Source organism: Mya arenaria, chromosome 2, assembly GCF_026914265.1.
Source record: "Mya arenaria isolate MELC-2E11 chromosome 2, ASM2691426v1".
Classification (NCBI taxonomy): domain Eukaryota; kingdom Metazoa; phylum Mollusca; class Bivalvia; order Myida; family Myidae; genus Mya; species Mya arenaria.
Genome location: NC_069123.1, coordinates 40,687,995 through 40,715,315, shown reverse-complemented (window position 1 = coordinate 40,715,315; position 27,321 = coordinate 40,687,995). Strand labels below are relative to the sequence as shown.

Here is a 27,321-nt window from a genome sequence, read left to right as displayed (position 1 = left end):
ACTTCCGGATTTATGAGGGGAGACAATTCTGAAATTTAATTCGCCATCTTGGCTTCCGGGAAGATGAGATAAAAAATGCATTTAAAAGAAGGATGAACTAAAACAAATTCTGACTAAGATCTTTGTTTTAAATTAGTTTGTAAGATAAGGAAGAATCGATTTTTCTGTTCGTTGGACATCTCAGACAGTCGTGCACATCTTGAGCGTTGAAAACAAACATTTTTTATTGTGTCAAGTGCTGTTTTGGCTTTTGCTGCATTTAGTCTTTTTTTTTGGATAAAAAAAATCAACTTAAACAGTGTCAATAATCATCAAAAACATGGCTGAGCCATAGGAAATTGACAGACTTCATCAGTGTCCATTCTTGTTGTTGTTGTTTTGGTATACATGATTTTGTATCCATCGAAAGCTAAGTGTATTTTGTTTGTGGTACAAACAGATAATTTGACTCATAGTGTCGTTTTTTGAGCAGTTGGATATTATATTGATTGTTATATATGGTGATATGTTTCGGACAAATAAATTAAAATAGAAACAATTTAAGACAGAATCATACCAGAATGGATTCTAAAAAGTTTGCAACTCCACAAGAAGAAATCAACTACTGGAGGGGATCGGCGCAGAAGTTTAAACAGGAGTAAGTATGCACTGTGTAAAATGGCATTTAATGTGAAGTTCTAACAAGAAAACTATTACTTTTTACAGTAAACATACATGTATTGCCTGGTATTTTATACAACAACAAATTAATTGATTGACTTAATGTGCAATACAAATAAAAATAATAGGCTGTAGTGTGTTAGACAATGATCTAATGCACCAGTCAATTTAAACTGCTGCCCCCCCCCCCCCCCCCCCACAGGTCAGGGGAATAGCAGGGACTTTTCTTTTCGGTCCAGCCAAGCCCCGGTAAAATCCCCACCTTGCGCGGACGATCTTCTGATAAAATCCCTGCGAAGTGCCCTCGCAACCCAGGGACCCTAGGTAAGGCCCTTTCCCCGCTGTTTAGGCGCGGAGACAAAACCACCGCATTCACCCAGCACTGCGGGGCAACCTGGAAGGTAAAAAAACAGCCCATTTCCCCGGCTATCCCCACTATACCCACAGACCTGGGGGGCCTCGGTGACAATTGACTGGTGCATAAAGAATACTTTTTTTAAGGGCATACTGGGCCGAACATCAGCCCCATTCGCTTTTCATTTTCATAAAAAAATCCTTAATGATTAAATCAGGTTCTGGTCAGACATCTCATCAGTGGAGACATGAGTGTAAACAGTAAATGTTTTATTCTGTTTCTTGTTGTGTAACTGTACTATTCAACATCTCAAAGGAGAAGCGAAACACAAAGTCCAATACTGGCAAGATCTTATATCTGAATATCCTCTTAGTTTAAATTTGCAAGTTACTGCAGGAAACTTGGGACAAAGTAATACGATTAATTATTATTATTGTAATCAAACATAATGATGGAGTTTCGCAGTGGGATCAAAATGAGAATGAAAAGATAAATATATATGAATGTGGTTGTTTGTAAGCCTTTAAAGCCATTTGAATAATGGTTGTCAATATGGATGACTAATTACAAAAATTAATTGTTTGATGTGTTACAGTTGCATCACCATTTATTTTGTATAGAACATAGTAAAGACATTTAACTTTTTAGTGCTCTGCATTTCCTTGTGTAAACTACCTACGAAATGGCTAGCATCTGTGTATATATATTGGTTTACATGTTTTAAATCAATAATGGATTTCTGATTTCCTGAAATAAAAGCATTGGAAATACTGCCTTCCAATTGGACAAAAGAAAAAGTTGACCACTCTCAGTATAAATGAGTTCATTTCATGACATTCTGTGGTCTGTAAATAAAGTACGAACCACAGAATGTCATGAAATGAACTCATTCGTATAATAAAGTGAGCCAATTACACAGTAATGTAGGAAACAATTTTTTGTGGTCAACACTCAACGTTTTCTTTTGTATCATTTTAATATACATGTATGTAATGAACGCATATATGTTTATTGTATAAAGCAGTATTTTAATTTTTGTGATTTTTTTAGATGAATAGAGAGAAGTTATTCAATTTCATGCTCAAGTTAACAGAAAAATTGAAATACTGCTTTCATTACTGTGTAATTGGCTCACTTTATTATACAAATTATGAGTTCATTTCATGACATTCTGTTCGTATATAATACTCATTAGTTCATGATTAGCTCTGTGTTATAATGATTATAAGAAGTATACTATTACAGTAGAACACATTCTTCTCCTATTTCATGGTTTTAGTGTAATTTGTTAGATTAAGATAATATTTTGATTATTTATTGCCCTTGCTTCAAGTTGTTTGGAGTCAACACACACTATTGTAAATGGTGTACTATCATTTACATCGGTAAATGTTTGCTGAGCATGAAACTCAAGTAGAAAAGACACAGTCTTGTGGCAAATAGTTAATCTTTACACCTAATTTAATACATGCATCTGAAAAATGTGTGAAATTTAAACAAATATTTAAATCTTATGGCTCTTCACATGTCATGCTTGAGGAAATACTTTCACTTTGAAGTTCTTCGTTTGTAAATTAAATAATTCGTGTGTTTGCATAATTATCAAATTTCTATGCAATTGACATGACTTGACATATTTCACTTGATTTGCATACATTAAAATTATAAGTATTAACATCTATAAAACATGTACCGGTATTACAGTACCAAATTTTTTACTAGGGGAAAGCCCTCTTTTTTAGGAAAATGATATTATTTAAAACTCTTGTAAGGAGGTGAACTATCTAGAGGTTACATTGTACATACTTCAACAAATTGGCTAAACCATTGGCATGATTTCATGGAAAAGACAACTGTCAACAGTTCCAGTTACTCTATTAGTATACTGACTTAAGCCTTTTTGTGTTTTTCATGCAAAGGCATTTTGAGTAAGGTAAAAGAACAAACTTTCATACATGTAGAATGTTTTACTTTAACATTTTAGTAGTTGTGCACATCCTCTCAGCTTGGAATTGCTTGCAGACCTTGAAACCTTTTGATAAATGTATCGAATCAGCTCTTTTACTATTAATTTTAATAATCAACAAAGGCTATTAAACAAAAAATGAATGTTATCAATCATTTCTATCTTGTGCCTGGCATTAAGTTCCTAATCTGAAGGTAATCTTGCACACAGAGCATGGAAACAAGCACTTGACACAGCCCTGGTGATCGATCATATTGATACCTTTCAATAAACTTTAGATCCAATTATTTGCAAATATATTTCAAGTGTATAAATATTTGTCATTGTTATTGCAGGTGAATATTTACTTTCCAGAGTGACCCATTTTCCAGGGGAAAACTCATTGACATTCTATATTATCAAGTTGAAGCTGTTCAAACAAGTTTTGAACGTTTCTGGGACATAAAACCCTGCAAGGCCAATGAATAATTTTCAACATTTTTTTATTATCGATTCATCCCTAATAGCACAGACCTATAAACCATGGATTGGAAACTCCTCATTTGTCTATTAAGATGATCTTGAAAGCTTTTTTAAAGCAAGTTCCATGACATTATCTTAACTGGCAGAATCATAATCATGAAAATGATGGTTGGCATCGTGATTGCTCCTCCTAATCATATAGTAGCAGTGTTTGTGCTCACCACAAGACAAGGTCACAGAATCACAGCACTTTGATGTTATGAACACATTAAAAACCACTGGTTTTTGTTTATTAAGTGTGTGGTCCTATGTTACAGGTTGGAGGAGACCCGTGAGGAGCTGGAAGAGTTCCAGATCAGCAGTCGGGAACTCGAGGCCGAGCTGGAGGCCCAGTTGGAACAGCTCGAAAAAAAAAACACCACCCTAGAACAGAACAACTCCAAACTACAACATGAGGTCGACTCACTTAGGGTAGGTATCTTTTCGAAGGACTGTATTACAGCTTTAAGGTGTCTTCCAAACTACAATTACTGGAACAAATAGAACAACTCTAAAACTGAGCATGAGATTGACTCACTAGGGTAATTATTAGTTTATTGTGAAGGCACCAGTCCATTGCCCTTTAAACAGAACAATACCGGATCTTCTTATGACCCTTTGCAACTATTCTTGACGTCAACTCTCTGAAAACTTGGGGGCGGTTTCATAAGAAATCATAGGTGTGAATTGGTATCAAGGAGAGATTTTCGCCTATGCAAAACTACTGCTGAAGAAATCTCCTAGGTGTGAACTCACTCCTAGGATCAATGTTGAAAAGAACCTATGGTGTGTAAGACTGAGCATGCAGTTCATTTTAATGGTAGATGCCTTTAGAAAGGGAAACTTTTTGTTACTTTGTTCAGCTGATTAAACTATGACAAAGTGCAATAACTCTTAAAAGGATAGCATTTTTCAGGATTATATCACTATATAACATTTTTTAACAAGAAAGAGAGCAAAGGCATGACCATACATGATAATGTTACCACCTGTTTTCATTCTTGCAGATCATCGCTAACATTTGCATGTCTTTGTGTACATGCACACCATGAAGTATCAGTTATAGGAATTTAGACATTAGTGAGATAAAAATGCAGTTTATGTAAATTTGTAAGTGATGTGTCAAAAACAATTGATCAAATTGTGAGATAAGATTTCAGAAACTGTCGACTTTTGATTGTCTCTAAGAACTTTTGACAAGTTCGCCCACACATGGCGGCCACTCTTTGTCAACTTATTGATTACATGTGTATTTGTTTATACAAAGTCATCATGGCTAACAAACTGTCATTTTGGGCATATTTGTAAGAAGGTGACATGGTCTTTGGCTTTGATAGGTATTAAGATCATAAGATCCGTGAAATTGTTGATTTATGACATGATTTTTACAATTTGCGGCAGTTAAACCCATTTAAAGTTTCATGTTCAAGTCATTTAATGCTAAAGAATCAAGTTATGTAATTGTAATGGATATTGAACTTGTTTTAATTTAATAAACTTGAATGTAAACATATTTTTATTCCATTCAATACATTTGTATTGTGAAAAAAATCTTTGAACTCATACCATAATTTTCTGACATAACGTATCTTGCACAAAATTGGATATGCCCTATTTAGAACAATATGTTGATATGATCAGATGATCAAATAAACCAGTACATTAGTATCTGTTGAGTTATGAAGTATGTTAGTACATTCCATTCCTTTAAGGTGATATTAGCTAATAAAATAATCATTCAGAGTAGGTCAAAGTAATGAAAACTTTACAGTCTTTTGGCTTTGCTAGAAGATTTCTTCTGACTAGGATGCTTGTTACGTTCTATTTTGGTAATAAAATATTAAAAATGATATATATATTGGAGTCACCCTGTGATCACTTTGTTGGTCAGTTGGGGTCCATTGCAATTGTTCTTGTCCGTAGCATAACATGAAAACTATGTGATAGAATTTAATAAAACTTAATACGATGGTAATGCACAATGAGAGGAAGAGCAGTATAGAAGAACCATAACTCAGTTTTAGCTAGTCACAGAGTTATTGCCCTATGTTACTTTTCCTTGTCCAGAGCATAACATGGATGAAATTTAATAAAAGTTCATACAAATATGGAACATAATGAGAGGAAGTGCAATATGTCAGAACCATTACTCTGTTTTAGCTTATTACAGGTTATTGCCCATTGTAACTTTTCCGTATCCAGAGCATAACTTTGAAACTTTATTAAAATGCATACAAGAGCAAAGCACAATGTAAAGATGTGCTGTGTTTAAGAACCATAACTCTATTCTACCTTATTACAGAGTTATTGCCCTTTGTTACTTTTCTTTGTCCGTAGCATAACTTGAAAACTACTGAATGGATTTAATAAACTTCGCTTAAGCACAATTAGAAGAAGTGTGGTGTACAATAAACATAATTCTATTTCAGCTATCTACAGAGTTATTGCTCTTTGCTATTTTTTTGTCAGCAGCATAACTTCTAAATTCTTCAATGGATTTTAATTTAACAACACACATTGGTTAAGCATGATAAGTGGAAATGCAGTGTACAATAACCTCTGAGTTATGGCTACTTTTTAAAGAAAATGTTTGCATTTTCTGTGGCAAACACACATACACGTTGGCATTTGGGGGTATTCATTACCCCTGTGACAGTTCTAGTTTTGTCATGGTCATTTTACTATACTGCTTCTAGGGCATGTACAAAGTAGTAAATAATTATGCCATGGGAATAGCCAATTTACATCTTTCTGTGCAGTAACAATGAAGTACTACTGCCTCAGGATATTTCTATCATGTCACTAGGGATGTTGTGCTAATGTCACAATAACTTGATTTATGGCCATACACATTAATTGGGACATAGATTCCCACACCCATGCTTTATACTTGATAATAAATTTATCAAGGAAGTGTAGGATACTGTTGACATTGTAATGGTATATCTTTACTTTTTAGCTCGACTATTCGAAGAATAGGTGGGCTATACTAATCGCCCCAGCGTCGGCGTCCGGTTAAAGTTTTAGGGCAAGTTGGGATTTTCACTTATAAGTCCAATACCCTACATTCAATTGACTTACCGGTAATACTTCAGGCAGTTGTTCAGGGCCATCACATGATGAGGTTTGATAACTCCATATTATTCTTTACACAGATTATGGCCCCTGATTGACTATGGAACTTAGGTTAAAGTTTTAGGGCAAGTTGGAATATTTCTCAATAACTTCTATATCCTTTGTTCAATTGACTAAATACTTCACACAATTGTCCAGGACCATCACACAATGAGGTTACATAACTCCATATTATCCTAAATACAAGTTATGGCCCCTAGGTTAACTTAAGTTAAAGTTTTAGGGCAGGTTAAAGTTTTAGGGCAAGTTGTGATTTTCACTTTAAACTCCAATACCATTCATTCAATTGACTTAATACTTCACACAGATGTTCAGAGCCATCACATAATGAGGTAAGACAACTCCATATTGTCTTTTATACAAATTATGGCCCCTGATTGACTATGAAACTTAGGTTAAAGTTTTAGGGCAGGTTGGGATATTGTTTAATAACTTCTATACCCTTCATTCAATTGACTTAATACTTCACACAATTGTTCAGGACAATCACCCAATGAGGTTACATAACTTCATATCCTTAATAAAAGTTATGGCCCCTGATTGACTTAGGTTAGTTTTAGGCAAGTAAAAGTTATTGGCAAGTTGGGATTTTAATAAAAAAAACTGCTATACCGTTCATTAAATGCACTTAATAAAATTCAAAATTATTTACGACCATCTTACATCAAGAAACATAACTCCGTTTTAAGCCTAAATACAAATTATGGCCCTTGAATTTTTTTATTTTTTTTATTTCCTTTGAAAGGCATATTTGTATATTCTTAACCACATTTTCATAATGGGTAGTGTTTTAGCTAAAGCGGAATGGAAGTTCGGCCCGCCATGCCCTTTTTTGACCCCGCCCCGTTGCCCCTTTTTACACGCCCTGTCATATTTTTCCCGCCCCCTTGTGCCCTTCTGGACATTCAGATCGTTGTTTATCACAAAGTTACGCCCTAAAACTATTTCATTGGTAAATGTCGCCGTTTGCTAATCTGTCACAGATCAGTGCGTTCTAAGGCACATGACCGTCATCACCGCGGGTCTGATTAACGGTAGTTCGCGCTTATAATCAGGGTGCTAATTGATGTTCATTATGACACATTATTCCTTGTCTGAGACATCGAAGTTGTACCTCTAAATGTCGATCTTTGATGCCGATGTTGTTACAAATTTAATTAATTTAGCAATTTATAATCGGTAATCTCCTAATCACACAATTGGGTCGTCTATCATCCAATTATTGAAACGTCCCATTTTAACCAATCAGAGAAGACACTGGTCAAATGATTAAAAGTTTGTTAAATTGCAATAGAAAACGCGAAGAAAGGATGAAAAATGCTGTCAAGTATTAGGAAACAATTGATACTTGCAGTGTAAAAACAAGGCACACTTTGTAGAACAGTGTTTCGTTTCCCATTGGGAAATCAAGTTATTTGGAAGACTTACGTCATTGTTTGGGCTTTAGCATCAAAGTATCACACCTTATGTATCGAATAATTTTAGTTAGGTTTGACATAAAGAGACCAAACTTGGTGTTATTACAGCTGGGATGTGATTTGTCCGCGGATTCGTGAAATTTCGCCGATCTTATGGCCCTAGAGACCCCCCCCCCCCCCCTCCAAAAAAAAAAAAAAAAAATTACCTGAAAAAAAAAATATTTTGTTGCTTTTAGTTGTAAGTCAGGAGTGCTCTCAAAAGAGCTTCTAAAAAGCCATTTTTTCTTCTACAGCAGTGCACTTTTGACCCCAAGAGCGCCCCATAAACCCAAGGCCGAAAATGTTTCAGCCCTCCAGCTGCCAGGTCAATCACATCCCTGTTACATCATAATTGTATTCTAAGTCAAAACAGGGTAGTCGAGCGCGCTGTCTTACGACAGCTCTTGTTCATTGATATAGTATCTTAAAGCTAAGAAAATCAGGTCTCTGAGTAGCCACCCATGGAAACCAAGTCTGCATGCACAGAGCCTGGTTGACCTCCATTTCTGACCAGGCCAGGGACTGATCCTCTTTCTTTGTGTGTGTAATAAGATGTTCTTTATTGTTGATACACAACCACTTTTTCGGCACCAAGTTTTTGTCACTGGCTGTTCAACCCTATCCACTGTTGAGGGTCAATTCCAAAATCCTCTTTAACCCTGCAACAGGAAGATGCGCTTGAATGAAGCCAAAACTCAGCTTGGCTTAGGCCGACCTTATAAACTTCCAGCCCATCTAAAAATATTTTAGTAAAATATGATTAACATCTAAAGAAGCAAGTATAGTATATGCTTAAGACAGTTCAATCAATAGACTTGCTGAATGACATACATAGATAACAACAAATTGTATCAGAACCAAGGTATTCATACCTAACTGTTAATGAAGGTTTAATCTTTGAAACATTATGTTAAAGGGACTCGTTTATGTTTTGTAACTTTTTTATGGTAAATCGTTAGGATTGTTAAAGTAAGATACTTAAGCTGGTTTTTATACTTAAATTGTATTTCTTTTTGTTTTTGCAATTTTGGTACTAATTGGTTTTTATACTTAAATTGTATTTCTTTTTGTTTTTGTTTTCAATTTTGGTATCAAAATTATTATATAATTAGTGTTTTCAGATGCCTAACCGTGAAAATAAAATTTTGTCCAAAAACATAAGCATGTCCCTTTAAGTATGAATGTCACATCTTCCTCTTACAAAAATATGAATGTTTTTGTATTATCATAATTTGCAATTTACATGTATTCATATTTCTTACAAAGAAAACTTAACAGGTTATTCAGTTTCTGAATGATGTAACCGGTAGTCTAGACCTGCCTGGTGTTATAGTTCCCAAGGAGTGTCTGCTGGAATGCCAGAAATTGGCTCTCTGTTGATAATACAGGCATGCCTGATGTATTACTGGTGTTTATATTCTCATCATGTGATTGTGTGTGGTGTTTCTCAGGTCATGTAAATAATGATTTACTGTAGTTTACTACAGAAAGTATATCTGGAATGTACTTTTGAATGAGAAAACTTACAGCAACCTATCCTTATCTCGCGTTAATTGATGTCTTGCTTAATTACAATATTATGTATTGCAAACCATTGAATATTGCATGTTTAAAATACATGAATATACCTTAGATATGAATTTATATAAGCGATTGAGTTAAAAGGCCTTTCATGCAATTTACCTTGCTAAAATCCCATTGAGATTCATAATTGCCAATCTAAACGAAGACACACAATTCTATAGATCCCTAGAATAGTTGCTTTTAGGAACATTGACACATAACACTTTAAACCCTTGTTTTTTTAATTGAGATTTCTAGTGGTTAAGTGTGTGCCCCTTGCCCTAGTGGTCATGGGGTCAAGCCCCACCAAGGGAACATTCTCCTGGCCTTTGAAACTGGAAACTTGTATGGGTTTCTACAAGGAAATGGACTCGAGCATGATTCATATCTGCTTATAGCTGTCAACAAAATATGGATTAAATAAGTTGGTATAATGTAACCTTTATTTTGCAGCACAAGTTGGAAAACCTTCAGTCAAATAGTCATACCCACATCTCAGACCTCGAGGGAGAGCTACTGCAGGTGAGAGCCTTCAAGGATGAGCTACAGAAATACATACGAGAACTTGAGCAGGCCAACGATGACCTCGAGAGGGCAAAGAGGTAAATATAAGATAAGGTTTTATTTAGTGCTCGATGACAATCCAGCTATCACAATTTTTGGGTCAACAAGTCTGAATTCTTATATATTACTATGATGCTGTTGTTACAAATTGTAAAACCTGCCATTAAAAGTCAGAGCCAGCCTTACATGTTCTTGCTCTACAATATCATTGGAACATTAGTACTTTATTTGTCTCCAATTCTTCTTATAGTTTGCAAAATGAACTTACAAGTATGTTGTTTGTGTTTGGGCTGACTGTCATTTTCTTACTCAGTATCAATAAGACGTTCACCACAAATGTGATTAATCAAGCATGCCAATATTTTTAATGAGCACTTGAAACAACTTAGCTATAAATGCTGACATGTCTGTTCTGAGTTGACTATGATGAACAAGTTTATTTTTTTCCTTATTCTAAATTACTTTATAGTCTTGTCTTGTTGTCTTTATGGTTGATGGATGAGTGTCAGTTGATCTACATGTAAAATTAACTGAATGAGAAACGGTTTAATTATGCAGCCGGGAAGTTTTCCACCTTCTGCTTCATCTTAAAAGGTCCTAAATGACAATGCATCTATATACATTTTGAACTACTTGATGTCATCTTATCGTTTATTTATTTTTTATTTGCAGGGCAACAGTTGTGTCATTAGAAGACTTTGAAACAAGATTGAATCAGGTATAGAGAGACGAGACTTGAAACAGAGTTTTGAGCAAGGAATATAGATTGTATATTAATTTGTTAGAAACTGGTATCCTAGCAAGTACATGTTTCTAGCTTCTGTACAATGCATAACAACAGGTCTAAGCTATACAAATTTCGTTGTTAATGAATAAGGGATTAATAGTTGCCTGTAAAGCATGGCAGACACACAGGGATACTTTGTTCCTTGTCATTGAATGTGGCATAACACTTTTATTTCTGATCTATAAATTTTAAAGGACTTTAAAGTAAAGTCTTTAAACATGGTATTATTATTGGTATGGTCAGTAGATGGCCTTTTTAGACTTTGGGGCCAATTGGTCAATAATCAAGGTCACAGTGATCTTTGCGCTCCAGACAGGAATTTCTGTTTTTAGCTCTACTGGCCAAAGGCCAGAAGAGCTTATGCGATGGTAATGTGTACGTAGTATGTGCATCCGTGCGTCCGTGCGGTCGTGCGTCTGTAAACAATTGCTTGTGAACACGATACAGTCTTCAGTTTTGATTGTATCTCGATGAAACTTGTACAGTATCTAGATATCCATTAGAGCTCGGTTCCTTTCGAAAACCAGCCAGATCCGCCCATGCATGCCTAGATTATGGCCCTTGATAGTATAAAAAAATGCTATTGTGTAAACAATTGGTTGTGAACACGATACAGTCTTCAGTTTTGATTATATCTTGATGAAACTTGTACAGTATCTAGATATCCATTAGAGCTTGGTTCCTTTCGAAAACCAGCAAGATCCGCCCATGAATGCCTAGATTATGGGCCATGAAAGTTTTAAAGAAATGCTTTCTATTTTTAGCCAGGTCTGCATGAGCGAATTCTATTTTTAGCCAAGTTTACATGTATATGTTAATTCAAGTCTAGAGTTAAGGGAGACAATTTGCAAGTCTAGGATTTTGAGAGACAATTTGCTTTTTGCTTCTGCAGTTGATTTTGTGAATTACTCTGCCTTGTTCTTGTTGAAAGCCCAAAGGCCATTTTTTAGCTTTAAGTTCTGTAGTTTGCGCATTCATCTTAACAAAATTGATTGTGAATGTTTAAGTTATGCACCTGGTGTCATTACTGGCCACACCCAGGGTTCACAGGTTTGGTAAACATAAATCTGGAAAGGTTTGAAAATCTTTTTGTGTGTTCGTGCATCCATCTCAGCACAATTGATTGTGAATGTTTGTTCAAATTGATCAATGTTGTCCTAGGATGCCCTTGACTTTGACCTTTTGACCAACTTTTTTTAACTTTTAAAACTACAGAAAATTTTACTATGAGTACAGTTTTGAAAGCATTTTTTTTTGTCAGATGACTTTTACTTGGCACATATTAAAATAGTTCATGCAACTAATCTGCTTACAATACTTTCTGGGCTCAGATGTTGAACGTGCTACGTTTTCAGGTAACCCAAACACAAAACATAAACTATATGTCTGTTGCCTTTTACCCATACATACATGCTCTGGATTGATATGACCACAAAAGCTATGCCAGTAGAGCATAGGCCCTTTTGGGCCTCTTGTTTAACATAAACTGTATAAATCTTCTAATAGTATTTGTTTCTTATGTGCTACAAGACTGCTATCGAATTGTTTTGTAACAAAACTGTTTGCACAATATTCCATTTGTCAGGCAATAGAGCGAAATGCGTTCTTGGAGAGTGAACTAGATGAAAAGGAGACACTGTGTGAGACCGTCCAGAGGCTTAAGGATGAGGCTAGAGGTAACAGGAATAGGGCATTAAAAGAGGAGTGTGGGGGGGATGGTAAGGCTAGTTGAGTCACTGTGTGTTACCGTCCAGAGGCTTAAGGAAGAGGCATGAGGTAACAGGAATAGGAGAGAGGGGAATGGTTAGGGTTGTCATTGTCCAGAGGCTCAAGGATGACGCTAAAGGTAGCAGGAATATGGTGTTAGGAGAGGGGGGAGTAGGATTAGGGGAAACATTGTGTGAGACCGTCCAGAGGCCTAAGGATCAAGCTAGAGGTCACAGGGCTAGGGGTTTGAGGAAAGGAAGGAAGTTTGGGTGACACTTCACAAGACCATCCTGAGGCTCAAGTATGAAGCCAGAGGTAACAGGACTAGGGATAAGGGGATGTGGATAGGGGAAGTTGAGACACTCAGAGGCTCAAGAAAGGGGTTTGGTTGCATTTTGCGGTAGGGATGGGAGAAATACTCTGCATGAAGGTACAGAGGCTTAAAAGTGATACTAGAGGTTACAGAATGGTGGTTTTGGGTGGGGGTGGTAGTGAGGTGGGGGATGGATACGTGATGTATGGGGTGGGGAAGACTTTCCAGAGGAAAGGACTAGGATTTCAGGGAGGGTAGGAGGTGGGTGGGTTGAGCATGGGTTGAAGTTGACAAGGTAGGGACTGGAGAACTTTGTGTGTGACCATCCAGAGGCTGAAAGGTAAAGTCACGTGATGGGAAAAGGGTTGGAGATGGATTGGTGGAGAATAGGTTATGCAATATTTTGTTAGCTTGATTGTGGCAAAAGCTTTCTAAAGACTCAAAAAATGACATTAAAGTTTAAGTAAGGTGAAGATACAGAGACTTTCCAGATATGCGAAAATTGTGATGCAGTGTTTGAAGTATGGCTTGGGGGGTTGGAACTAAGATTTCTGGCATTTATTCTTTTAATTAGAAAAATGTCACTGTCTTTTACGATATTTTGTACATGAATGTGGTTCTTATTTTGTTGACTCTGTCCTTTGATTACACAATAATTATGAAATCATTTTGCTGCAGATTTACGTCAAGAGATAGATGTGAAGGATAAATCTGGCCCCAACTCCTCGGCCACCACCCCCACCAATACTCAAACCATAGGGAGCCGACTAGCCGGCAACACAACCAACAATAACAACATCATCCTGAAATCTCCGTCAAACATACCAGTGAAGAATGGCATCCAGGAGAACCATGTAGACCAGCAGACCTGTAATGTTACGCCAAGTAATAAAGGTAAGGCATGCGCCGTCACTCCGGCATGAGCTTTGCACCTTTTGCTTAATTTTGATATGCATGAAGGAATGATTTGTTAGGACTTTTATCATGAGTTTGTCATTCTTATACGTTATTTTCACATACAATAAATATGAATGATTTATCACCCCAAAAGATGACATTTCGTGACTCAAACACATTCCTTTGTTTCTTTATAATAGTTCACAAAAGTTTTACATAAAAGTACAAAATTCTCAGAAATAAGACATTAAGATTATAAGATTTAGCTCATCTTTAAAAGTGACACTCATATTTAAAATCAATACATACCGTACACATTTACAACAAACATAAATTTTGTGTGATAAACCTTTAACTACTTACTAAATTTATGGAACATACTAAGGTAGTACGACCTTTATGGACATTATTTCAAACTATGATTAGCTTGATAATTTCTAAATATGTGTATCATTTCCTGGATTCAAAAACAAAATTTAAAAGATTTTTATCCTCAAATACCAATTTTATTGTCTCATTTAAAAACAATAAGAGTGAAATTTCCAAGCACCTATTTCAGCTGAGCCTGAAAGTAATGAAATCTTTAAAAAAAGCTTATATAAATTTATGTAAACAAATGTAATTAATTACTATTTTATAAAGAAAGAGTAAACTTTTGTAAAAAAGATGTACTGAGTAAGCTAATCAAAACAAAGAAGAAAAATTGAAAAAAAAAATTTGTGCTTCTGGATGGATTCATCCTTCTCGGTAAATTAGAACAATTGTATTAATTGTGGTATAACTTATTAGAGAGTAAGAGTGCTTCTTTAATCTGAAATGGGTATAATTCATGATCATGCTTCTCAAAGGAACAATAAAGTCAGGTATCATTGTTTGAAAGGCCCTAGTATAAAACCAGTTTAAGTTGCCTTTGAAATAGGCTTAGTTGGTATTTATAAGATAAAGCATTTATCTTTTTAATTTTCTAAGTGATAAATTTATGTTCGCTTAAAATACACAAAATGTCAAGTATTCATAGTTCTGATAAAATATGTTTAGAATTACAAATTTTATTTCGGAATCCATTTTTACTGTAATGGAAATGTTGTGACAGTTTTGTCCTCAACTAGATGTACATTATTCATTCATTCATTTCAATTATCTGTAGAGAATTTTTTCTTTCTTTTAAATTTTTGTATCTTGTGGTTGTTAGTGTACCTTGTGGACCATTTGTGTTGCAGGAATGCCAGCAATTAATGGAGGCACGCCGCTTACCCCTTCAGCCCGAATATCTGCACTTAACATAGTTGGTGATCTTTTACGCAAAGTGGGAGTAAGTATCGCAGTTCCGCTTGTGTTGGTTGGAAAACAGTCAACTTTATTCGGAACTCGTTTATTCCAGGTTTTCACACAAATTTAACAAGGGCATATTATAGGTTCCTGGACAAAACACGAAGAATGAGTTCCGAATAACAGCTATTTGAAGGCGTAAAAAGTACTCCCAAAATAGTAAATAGTTCAGTGCAGAATTGTATGTTGATAAATTGTATGTGTGTTTATTGATGGTGCTGTTGAAAGGTTTTCTTTTTGCATGAATGATGCATGATGATTGTTATAAATGTATAAGACTTCATCATAAATAATTATGCTATTATTTATTTTCTATGTAAAAAACTTAAATCTTTAGCGAAAAATCAATTTGAATTTTATTAACCTTTAAATTAAAGTTTATGAATTTATCCAGTTTGAGGTGCAAATATATGTTGCAGCTAAATGTGTATTTACTTAAGGTATTAACCAAGATGTTGTGATATTTCAGATGGTCATCCCATTTGTTTTTGTACAAGAAATTCCTCTCGGTGATTTCTCCATACCTTGCTTTAATATATGTCCTCTCATCAGGCAATTGAAAGTAAAACTAGCGCATTCACTGAGAAATTACTTGTCTATAAATGGTAGTTCAGGTGGGTGAGTTAAAAGCAATATTACTGCAAACCCCTTGTATGTTACAACTTGTCCATGACTAAGAAAACTTGTATTAAACCTTTACCGAATCTCATATTTGCACTGTGAACCTTCTGGTCCAAATCCTTTATGAATGGAGTGTGACCGAATTGTTCACTCATGAGTTTTTCCACTGCTTCCATAAATACAAGCTGCACATAATAGCCCTGCCACTTCTTCTACAACTGTCTTATATTTGCACCTCAAATATGGATAAATTGATGAATTAAATTAAAGGTGACGGTTACATTTTGTATTGTATGTTCCATTTTCATTCAAATGAGTAGTATTACAGCATTATGCATTTGTTTTGAAAATTGTATAATTAATTATATGAGCTGCATAGTGCGCTTTGGGGCCTTCGGACATACATTTGCATTTATTATTTTATTAGGTATTTGAATTACATAACATTTCAGGAAGGTAATACTGAAAATGTCATGATGATATTTCTTATATTGTGTAAAATATGAATCATTTAAAATTTACTTAAGCTCAAATTAAAACTGATTTAGATACATGTAAAGATTGCTATTAAGATTATTTCATTGTCATTATTATGTATTTATTAATAATTTTCCGGACCATTATATGAAAGATATATATTTTATATATGCATTTTTTTTCAGGCCCTAGAAAACAAGTTAGCCTCTTGCCGAAACTTTGTAAAAGACCCGCCCCGCGGTAGCGCAGCTAGAGGGGGCACAAGCCCTGTTAACTCGCCCAGGTACCTTTTTTTTTCCTATGAAAATTATATATTACTGGGCATGTTTAAATATCATTGCAGTAAATAAAAATGAGGACCAGAAGTTAAAATATTTCAAGTGGAAAGGTGACTCTAAATAAACATTTACCACTAAAAATGCACGGCATATTTTAAGTCAATAACTAGGGTTAACTAGTAGATACAATGTGTATTGATATGTATATGTATTTTGCAACATCTTAATTGAAAACACTGTTTACTAGCATGATACACCTGAATATCTATGAGATATTACATATTATATACTTTCATGACATTAAATGCTATAATTTTTAAAACTATCTGTTTAACATTTTCCGCAGTCAAAGTAATATGTGTTTTTGAAAATCTGTTTCATATCATATTGAGGTGTAAATCATTATAATTTCATATGTACATTTTGCTTCTTTTAAAACATTTTATTTCTAATTTTTCTTTATAGTCATTTTCAAGCTCCAAGTAGTAACTAAAGCCTGTTTCATATACAAGTTCTTGTAGCAGTTAAAGCCTGTTTCATATTCATCATGTTCATATTGACAGCTTTAGCTTTATTATAGCGCCACTCTGATATGCTTAATGTCCGCACTTTGAGCCAAGTATATCTGCTGAGTAATCCGAGTGAAGTGTGTTTGAAGTTTTTACTTGTTTCTTAACAAATTGTAGGTCAGGCCACTTCAAGTTTTTAAGCTATAGAAGATTTAGAATGTAGTGTTTTTTTCCAAACAAGATACCATACTAGTGTATAAAGTCTTTGTTGATTTTTAAAGGAAATAATTTACATTTATCTTGTAATAAATGGATCAAATTGAAGTGGCTGTTTTGAAACTGTTGACATTTCTCTTTTGGTAGATGTAGATTTGTGCAATGTTTTTGTTCATCTTTATAGAGTATAGTAAATTTTGATTTGAAAACTTAAATAACAATGCAATTTGAATGCTGTTTTTGTCTTCAGCTCAGCTCTTTGGACTAGAATAAGACAGTTTACAGGTCTGGATGTGCATCCATGTACAAATACACACTAAAAGCATGAATTTTAAGTACTCAGGATAAACAGATATAATGTGGAAATGGAAATGTGACAGGGAAATAATTTTATGACTAAGCAACAGAAGTACCTCATGTGCATTTATCTTTATGTTTTTTCATTTTATACACAAGAATGATGAATATGTGATGTTTATCTGTTTTCAAAAAGAGAAAAGTTGAGAAATCACCCTAGTCTTGGTTTTATTAGCCTTTGTGTTTAAAAACTTAAGCCTTGACCATAATTCAAGAAATGTTTACTTAGAACACATGATTCCTGCTAGTCTGCGACAATATGCATACCGGAATGTACCAAGGCCCATAACTCATTCTTTAATACATTTTGAGTTATTTCCCTTTTAACATTGAAAACAAAAGCAAGGGTTGTCATCATGTTATGCTTCCACAAAACTAATACTTATATAAAACATTACATGCAATACTTCCATTCAGCATGAGGTATTTCTTTTATAAACACAATTTGCTACAATAAGGGATTGTGAGCACAATATGCTTCAATAAGGGATTGCTCTTAAATGAATGCAGCCATTTGAAACGCTTTTTGATACATGTAGCAGTGCAACTTCATGAATGTTTTAAAAAAAGATAATTCTCATGCCTACCCCTGTAATGTCATTGAAGCTAAGATGTTAAAATAAAATTGTAAAGTAATGACTCCCTATTGCTTTCACCCACTATTTGCTATCAGAAGCATGAAGGGGTAAGGTGTACCTTGGTGTTGTCCAATGCAAAAGTGTTCCTATTTGAGAATGAAAATTGATTTTATAACCTTTTTGATTACAAATTATGTTATTTATTTTTTTATATATTTTGTTATTGGCATGTAACAAAAAATCTTATTATACCATATTTGTTCTTATAGATGCACAGGGCTTGTGTCAGATTTAACTCCCCATCCTTCTGCTTATTATGAACCAAATGTGTGTTTAATCAATCCGTTTTGTGTAACCTACAGTAGTAGGGCAGGGGAGTTTATATAAAAAACATCAGACATGCAAGAAACAAAATGGTTGCCAATATTATTTACAGAGGAAAAAGCTTAAAATTTACAAGCTCTCAATTAGGTTTAGCATTTTTAATTAAAAGACACTTGTGTATATATATTAAAGGGCAGGTGCATCTTTAAGGAGATTTATAGGTTACAATGTAAATGGCCAAGGTCTCCATTTTTGTGAGTTGCCTGCGAAATCTTGGCTGAAACATACCTTATAACCTGTCTGGAAGGGTCATCATCCATCGTGTTGCCGGTTCTCATTATACGTTTCGTTTCTGATCAATGTCCTTTGAACCACTTGATGTAGAGTCTTCGTATTTGGTATGAACATTGATCATGGACAGAAGATGACCCCATCTTGTGGTTAGGTTAGGTCAAATTTCAAGGTCAAAGTGACCTTTACTAGAAAATTTATGGGCATTTCTGATAAAAAATCTTAGTATGTCTAGGAGTAGAGTCTACAAACTTGGTATGCATATTGATCATGGTGGGTAGATAACCCCTCCTTGGGTAAAATAGGTCAAAGGTCATGGTGACCTTAACTTTTAAGGCTATAGATGCTCCCAACAGGCGACACATCTGATTCTTATATGAATAAGATATAATTTTTTCTTCAAAGTTTACTGCACATGTATTTTCAATTTTCTTTACAATTCAATACAAATAACAGTGTTTAATTGTTAGACTATCATGGATAGTAAATATGGTGTTTAGAATGTGTACACAAGTAGATTTAGAGGTTTTGCATGATGCATGTTAGGATAGTGATATGCTTTTTTGGCAGGTTTGTAGCAAATAACTACATACCATATCATAATTAAAATAGCTAATAGTTTTAATCGCTTGTCTTCTTTTCTAAGAAATAAGTCCAAATATTGCAGTAGTGTTGGTGTCGTCATCATGCAACAACTTCAATAACGGCCCAAACTAGAAAAACATCAACTGTATCAATATTATGCTAGTTTATGATATCTATTGCAAGTCCCATAACTGAAATATTTGTTAAATAATGCCCCTTTATTGACTGTGAAAAATGGACGAGCTTAGCATCTGCTTCTGGTGCTCTTGTTTATATATGTGAAACTGTCTTTATGTAATAACTAGTTCCTAAGTAGTCATTTTAAGGGCCATTGAGGTTACTTCTGATATTAAACAATCAATTATCTTCACACTATACTCTTCAAACTGTAATCATTATCATTAATTTCAGTAATCAACTTACACTCTTTAGTTAACATGTTTATTTTTTGATTTTCACATAAAGAATTCTCTTACTAGAATGATTTTGTACAGTCTTGAATGCTTGATTGACTATTTTTTCAGGTCCAAAAGAATGAGCCGGGGGTCTGTAGTTCATCCACAGCCAAATGTGAAAATCCCTGTATAACCCTGGAGAATCATCCTGCCATTGCAGTTGTTGTCATGGAAATCGTGTGTCTTCTACAAGCCTACACCAGACTTTCCTACGCCACAACTCAGCCTTGCTTACAGAAAATCATGAGATTTCAAGACACTGTTATTTAGAATGGCTTACCTTAATTATTATACATACGTGATACATTTTTTTGCACATTGAAACATGTATTCCCAGGCTTCATCAAAGCTGATTCCATTTAAAGCTAGTGTTATTCTGTATTTGGTGGTTGTTTGATCAATAATCCTTAGAGCAGTTTTGTAATTAGGAGAGATTTTATAATGCAGTATTAATTTATTGTTGAAAATTTCTGCGAGGTACATAACTGGTCCTAGATTTCTTGATGAAATGGCTCCTTTGGCAGTATTCAATGTAAAACTTATTCTTACATATGCCTCCGAGATTCCATTCAGTTTAATGGCCAGTTCATTTTAGCAGTCCAATCAAAACACTCAGATTCTAATTGTTTATTGAATACAGCAACAGGTTGGTCTACAAATTGGATGAAGAAAGTATTCATACTTCAGTCGTTACTTACAAAACATGTTTCCAATGTAATGTTATTGCTTTTAAGAAAATATTCATACTCTGTGGATAATTTTTTAGTTCATGTTTCCATTCACGTTGATTTCCATATTGTTTTAAGAAAAAAGATACATTTCATAGAAGAAATATTAAATACAGAACTCATACATGTACCACATATTCATTATTGTAGCTATTTGTTTACCAAAAAAGAATTATGTTTTTGTCGTTGATTGTTTTTGCGAAAACTGCCATGTTTTCTATGAAGTTATTTTTTAATATTTGCGTACATTTATACAGCTTTTGCACGAGTATGGTTTGGGATTTAATGGTAAAAAATATAATAGCAGCTTTTGTAATTTATTCAAAGACAATTTGCTGTCCAACTAGGAAATGTTTTGTTTTGCCTCAATTGTAAAAATAGCTTCATAGATTGTTGTTACTATTATTTGTAGATCTTGTTATTGTACAGTTAACAAATTGTAAACTACTGATTCCAATAGATTGACCCTTTCTTGAATATAAATATTTCGAATTTCGCAACAGCATTATGGATACATGAGCTTCCAGGGGCCGTATTCATAAAGCATCATAAGTCATTTCCTAAGTTGATTTCTTAAATTTTTCGTAGTCAAATTAACAGAAATGTATAAGTGCGTTTAACATTAAAGTACGGTATGTTTTCTTTCAATAAGGGCATGAAAATAATGTAGCGGTATTTTGGAAATGCTTTGGATTTTTTTTTTTTCAAATTACTAAAGAGATACTAAAATTAGGAAAGTGACTTAAGTTAGAAAATGACTTAAGAAGTTTTATGAATACCGCCCCAGGACATGATAGAGACCATTCATGTTTGTTAAATTATGCAACTCTGAAGATGTAGAACTTGGACTTCAAGTTAGCTATTATAAGTACATGACATGTATCCTTAAGAAAAGTTAGGAATAATTAGTGTCATACCATTTTCCTGAAGAGGATATGACAGTAGATAATCATATGTTGTTGATGTTTAAATACAAAACTTATGTTACCTGTATTATTATTATGGTTGTGAACAGTAATATAGGAATTCTTTACAAGTGAAGAAAAAATGAAACAGTTTCTGTATTTAAATGGCTTCTTTCGTAAAGCATTAAATTGTGTGTGATTTAATATGTGACCTGCCATTACGGAAAAGGACTTGATGTACATGTATTTTTGGATGTTTAAGTAATTTCGTAGATGATTTACCTGCATCCTGGGTTTGGCCGCATGGGACCATAATGGTATACCACACGTATATGGAATACCACATTTTGATATTACTAGCTGTCTAGTCAGTGCTGATAAGAAGCATATATTTCATGTTTGACATAAAGTAATATATGACAATCTTTAGTGACTTATTTGAGAAAATCATTCATTTCATAACATCATGTTAACTTTTAGTTTAAATAGGTAGATTTTTCTTTACAAACAAGTATTTTACTTTCTTTGAAAATACCAAAGGTTGTAAAAATCAGATGTTACAGGATTATGTGGTATGAATTCTGTAAAGTAGGTTCTTGGCTGATCAATAAGGCAGCTTAGGCATCTGAAATTCAAGACATTATACAAATAAGCATTTAGATAATTTTCCATCAAATGTAAATGCCCACAGCTGTTGAAATGTCTATTCATCGCGACACAAATCAATTTTTATTTATTTTACTCATTCATTTCATTAACAAATAGCATCATTTCATTTATCTTCATTTAGTTTTATGAGGATGCCTTAGAATTCCGCTGTGTAAATAGAAGGAGTTGTTTTCAGCTTAATGGTTTTTCTAAGAGAAAAAGTTAGGCATTGTTATAGCTTCGGTGTCGATGTTAGTGTCAAAAAAACAAATGGCCATGACAAAATAAAAAATCGAGTTATCCAAATGAAACCTAGTACACATGTTACAAGTGACTATATGCATATGTCGAGTTTTATAAGTCTGGTTATGATTATAGTTGAGTTCTGCCCTTTATTGGCTTAAAAGATCAACAGATGGGCATTGGCATCTATTTGCGGTGCGTTTGTTTGGATAAGCCATGTCTCAAACTGTATATTTGCACATAATTATATTGTTATTTATTGTATGATTTTCATTTGTTTTGTCTGATGTCTTAAAACAACTGATCTGTTTAATGCTTAAATTTCACGCTAAAAACATTTAACCAATTCAGTATCAATAGATGGGTCCTTGTAAAGTTCACTTCTTACTCATTCAGTTGCATACTGCCATTCATTGATATTCGGAACACCTCGGCCAATTTCCATCCGAAACAACCTTGGATGTGTGCCTTTACATGTATGCCTGTAGAAGTAGTTCATAAAATTTTAAATAATAGTAATAACTAATTGTTGTGTTTCAACATGTATTTTTTATTTCTTCGTTTAAGTTGATTGCCAGAAAAGTGTGTATTGCATTAATAAGATTCTCAAGAGTTAAGTCATTAAGTTTAACTGCTCTATTGAAAGTACTATGCGATCTATCTGCCATGTAGTTAAACTGTTAAGATTTCTGACATTGTAAACCGCCCATATAAATTTGAGGTTGTTTTCGATGGAAAATGGCCGAGGTTTGAATGAATGATTTTTATTCACAACCATGGCATGCACTACCTCATTTTAGTAAGGCGTAAAAAAATATTTGTTTGTTTCCACTTACCCAACCAACCCTGTTTTTTCCTCCTGACCCCAAACTTCTCTTGCCATAGTGTGGATCCTTAAAAATTTGCATTTTTTGTTATTGTTAAAGTTTGACTATTTTACATCTGAAATTGTCTACAAAAGTGTTATACCCTGATATAGGCCAGTATGGTACAGAATCCCAGTTCTCATAAAACAAAAAAAAATAGTAAGAAAAAGTTATGCCTACCTACCTACCCTATTTGTTTTTGAGATCATAGTGGAAACAAAGAATTATTTTTTTGGCCTTATATGTTATCATAGAAACCTAGACATATGTAATTGTGCAATGTTTTTGTCACTGGTCAAAATTTATCTGTAGTGCAGTCGCGCCAAATAAGATTTTCGTAATTAGTGGCACAAGTTGGTACAGGGCGCACATGAAAAACTTTGAGCATTTAACTTGCAATGTAAGGCTGGAGTCGATGTATTAAAATTATCAAAATCTGATCAGTTGTCCCTGTTTGCCTTTATTGTAAAGTTGACAAATTATGTGAAAGACTTGGGGTTTAAAAAATGAAGGCTATGGTGTTGATCTAGTTTTTGTGTTGTGTTTCACAATTGATTGTTATTTTATTGCATTCTGTTTAAGAATACGAAGAAAGATCTTCATTGTTTTAAAGCTGCTGTGACTACACTTGTGTATAACTTGGCAATGAGCTTCAAAATGATACTATTATAATTTACAGTCATTGTCTTGTCTGGTATGTGTTTTTCGGAATAAGGGTCAAATTGTGAATCTTAATGTAGTATGATATTGAAATTGAAATAAATTCATAAAATATTACAGTCATATGTTATTTGTTCTCCCTCTAAAATTGAATCATTTATACATGTGGCTAATCTATATGCATCATAGCTTGTTGTTCTGTTTGTTTTTAAAACAAAGTTATTGTCTAGCTCTGATGTCATCAGCTTCTGCAGTTGTGCAATACCTAACCTTTGGCCATATCACAGAATCAAATTAAAAGCTCTACAGTACAGAGCTTAAAATGTATGTATTTTTCTTGCTGGCTCAAAATTTTAAGTTCTTTAAAAGGGACTGTACACCAGATTGGCACCAAAAAAGTCTCAGGACAATTATTTAATAAAATGTTTTACTCTTTCATATTGTAATTGTAAAAAAACATATCAAAGTGTAAAAAAAAAATATCGAGTGGGAGACCGGTAAAAAACAAATCGAGTCGGAGACCGGTAAAAAAACAAATCGAGTCGGAGACCGGTAAAAAACAAATTGAGTCGGAGACCGGTAAAAAAAAACAAATCGAGTCGGAGACCGGTAAAAAACAAATCGAGTGGGAGACCGGTAAAAAAAAAATCGAGTCGGAGACCAGGTTTGTACCGGTGTCGGCAAAATTGCAGTCCAGTGTGTATCCACTGTGCTATGAAGGCTTACCCTAAGCAGTTGGAATATCTAAGCAATATACCTAACATGATCATTTTTGTAACAAGAACTTAAATTTGTATTAAAAATGAAGTTATTAATGTCATAGTGAATAAAATCCACAATAAGGTCAGACGACTTAACTAATATAAGTTAATACATGTGTGCAGATGTGTACATGCCTGCTCTTAAATCTTTTTTAATGGAAAAATACGAAAAAAACTGTGACAAATAAATTAATTGTAAACTATGTGGTACTTCAGTTAGTAAGTTTCAATGCATTGTACACATCGATACCAAGTTTGTGTCAGTTTTCAACAATTTCCTCTTTTTTTAGCTGTTTTATCATACAGAGTACAGCCCCTTTAAACCATTATGGATATTCTCCTGACATTAAATAGAATGTTACCAATGGAGATTCACATGACTATCACTCCCATGTCATGTTCTACCCATCACCAACTGAGAAAAACAGAATGTGTGGTTGCCTTTACATGTGGTGTACTTGTTTGCATTTAAGTCTGTCTACCTGTCAGATTTTCAAAACCTTGTTTGATGTTTTTAAAAAAATTCTAAATTGGTTAAAAATATTTAAATAAAACTGAGAACCCATTTGTACCCAACTCCATAATGCATTGGAAGGCCTTTAGCTCTGGCTTTAATAACTGAATTATGCTCCTTTTTCCAATGATAAACAAGAGGCTCTCTTGTTATCCCCCACCCTGAAAAGGCGAGGGGATATAGTAATGGTAGGCGCGATTCCGTGCGTGTGTGCATCCGTCTGTCCCACATTCATTTCTTTGCATCTCCTCTTACATTTCTCATGCGATTTCTATAAAACTTTCACAGATTGATGATCATAAAGTGAAGCAGCGCATATTGTCGGGCTTTTGCGATTCGACCATTTTTGAAAGAGTTATTGCCCTTTGCTTATTTTACATTTAAAATTGGTTTCTTCGTAAATCCTCTTACGTTTTTCATGTGATTTCTACCAAACTTTCACAGATTGATGATCATAAAGTGAAGCAGCGCATATTATCGGGCTTACTTGATTTGACTATTTTTGAAAGAGTAATTGCCCTTTGCTTATTTTACATTTAAAATTGGTTTCTTCGCAACTCCTCTTGCGTTTTTCATGTGATTTCTACCAAACTTTCACAGATTGATGATCATAAAGTGAAGCAGCGCATGTTGTCCGGCTTTCCCGATTCAACAATTTTTGAAAGAGTTATTGCCCTTTGCTTATTTTACATTTAAAATTGGTTTCTTCGCAACTCCTCTTACGTTCTCATACGATTTCCACCAAACTTTCACAGATTGATGATCATAAAGTGAAACAGCGCTTATTGTCGGGCTTTCCTGATTTGACCATTTTCGAAAGAGTAATTGCCCTTTGCTTATTTTTAGGGATGCAAACGAATGGCAAAAGTGATATTCGAATATTCGGTAATTCTTTCGATCGAATATTCGAATATTCGAACACCAAAATGAACCTTTAAGAATTGTAGTAAACTATTATTATTCACTAACGTAATAGTGGGGGCCCTGTTACCCTTCCTGGTCGTATTCGGTACACGCGACGGACCATTATTGTTCCACAAATTAGCCTCTGAATTTCCCCATTTTCAAAATATATCCCAAGAAAAAGCGATATATCTTTGAAAAAAAAAACAACCTCTGCGTTCATTTTTGTAAACAATGCAATATAAGATCAGGGAATTGCGTTTGTCCCGGTTAAATGACGATATGTGCCAACGTGGGACTTGCAGCCTCGTTCTGGGATTGATATTTACGAAATATATTTATAGAAAACGACACCATGACTTAACGTCGCTTTTGCCTTAGGTATTGTACAACAATACAGGACATATATCCTTAAACGTTAAACCATACAGTTAATTTTTGTACGCAAGAGCGTTATATTGAAAACATGGAAACAGTTTAAAGCACATGTCCTTCATATCATCAAGGCGATTTGAGCAATATCGCCCGTGATATCGCCAAGCTTGATAAGCAATGAAGACAAAACATTGGTATAAAGACCGATCTCTTAAACTCTTAATTGGCATGGTCATTTAAATGTACCCAAAATAATTGGAATGTGTTTTATGTCACTTGTCTAACAGCCAGTAAATGCAAAATTACGGGGACTGTTTATAGTTCCCGGCGATATATCCGATATGACGCGTGTATAGTGTCATCAAGTTCACACCTATGGCATTAGGGGTCCATCGTTGTAAAAACAAGACAGACGAAGATGACAGTTGTAGGCAAAAAGTTTATTAATTTATTAATTCAACAAAAACATCGAATATTCGAATACCTATTTTGACATTCGAATACCAAACGTTCGATCGAATATTCGAATATTCGAATATTCGTTTGCATCCCTACTTATTTTACATTTAAAATTGGTTTCTTCGCAACTCCTCTTACGTCTTTCATGTGATTTCTACCAAACTTTTACAGATTGATGATCATAAAGTGAAGCAGCGTATATTGTCGGGCTTTCCCGAATCAACCATTTTTGAAAGAGTTATTGCCCTTTGCTTATTTTACATTTAAAATGGGTTTCTTCGCAACTCCTCTTACGTTTTTCATGCAATTTCTACCAAACTTTCACAGATTGATG

General features: G+C 34.3%; 1 protein-coding gene across 6 annotated transcripts; it reads left to right on the top strand.

The window, feature by feature from the left end:
- Positions 1-34: 34 nt before the first annotated feature.
- LOC128206424 (nuclear distribution protein nudE-like 1-B) lies at positions 35-24,098 on the top strand. 6 transcript variants are annotated; one of them, XM_052908856.1, is made up of 10 exons: positions 35-637; positions 3,761-3,914; positions 10,091-10,239; positions 10,874-10,919; positions 12,574-12,664; positions 13,687-13,902; positions 15,126-15,217; positions 16,518-16,615; positions 17,586-17,620; positions 19,995-24,098. In XM_052908856.1, the coding sequence occupies exons 1-10, from the start codon at positions 561-563 to the stop codon at positions 20,006-20,008; spliced, it is 972 nt and encodes a 323-aa protein (XP_052764816.1). In that variant the 5' UTR covers positions 35-560; the 3' UTR covers positions 20,009-24,098. The 6 variants fall into 6 exon arrangements, 5 of the variants coding, with proteins under 5 accessions (XP_052764816.1, XP_052764809.1, XP_052764820.1 ...); XR_008256477.1 differs by lacking the exon at positions 15,126-15,217; XM_052908849.1 differs by lacking the exon at positions 17,586-17,620.
- The last annotated feature ends 3,223 nt before the right edge of the window (positions 24,099-27,321 follow it).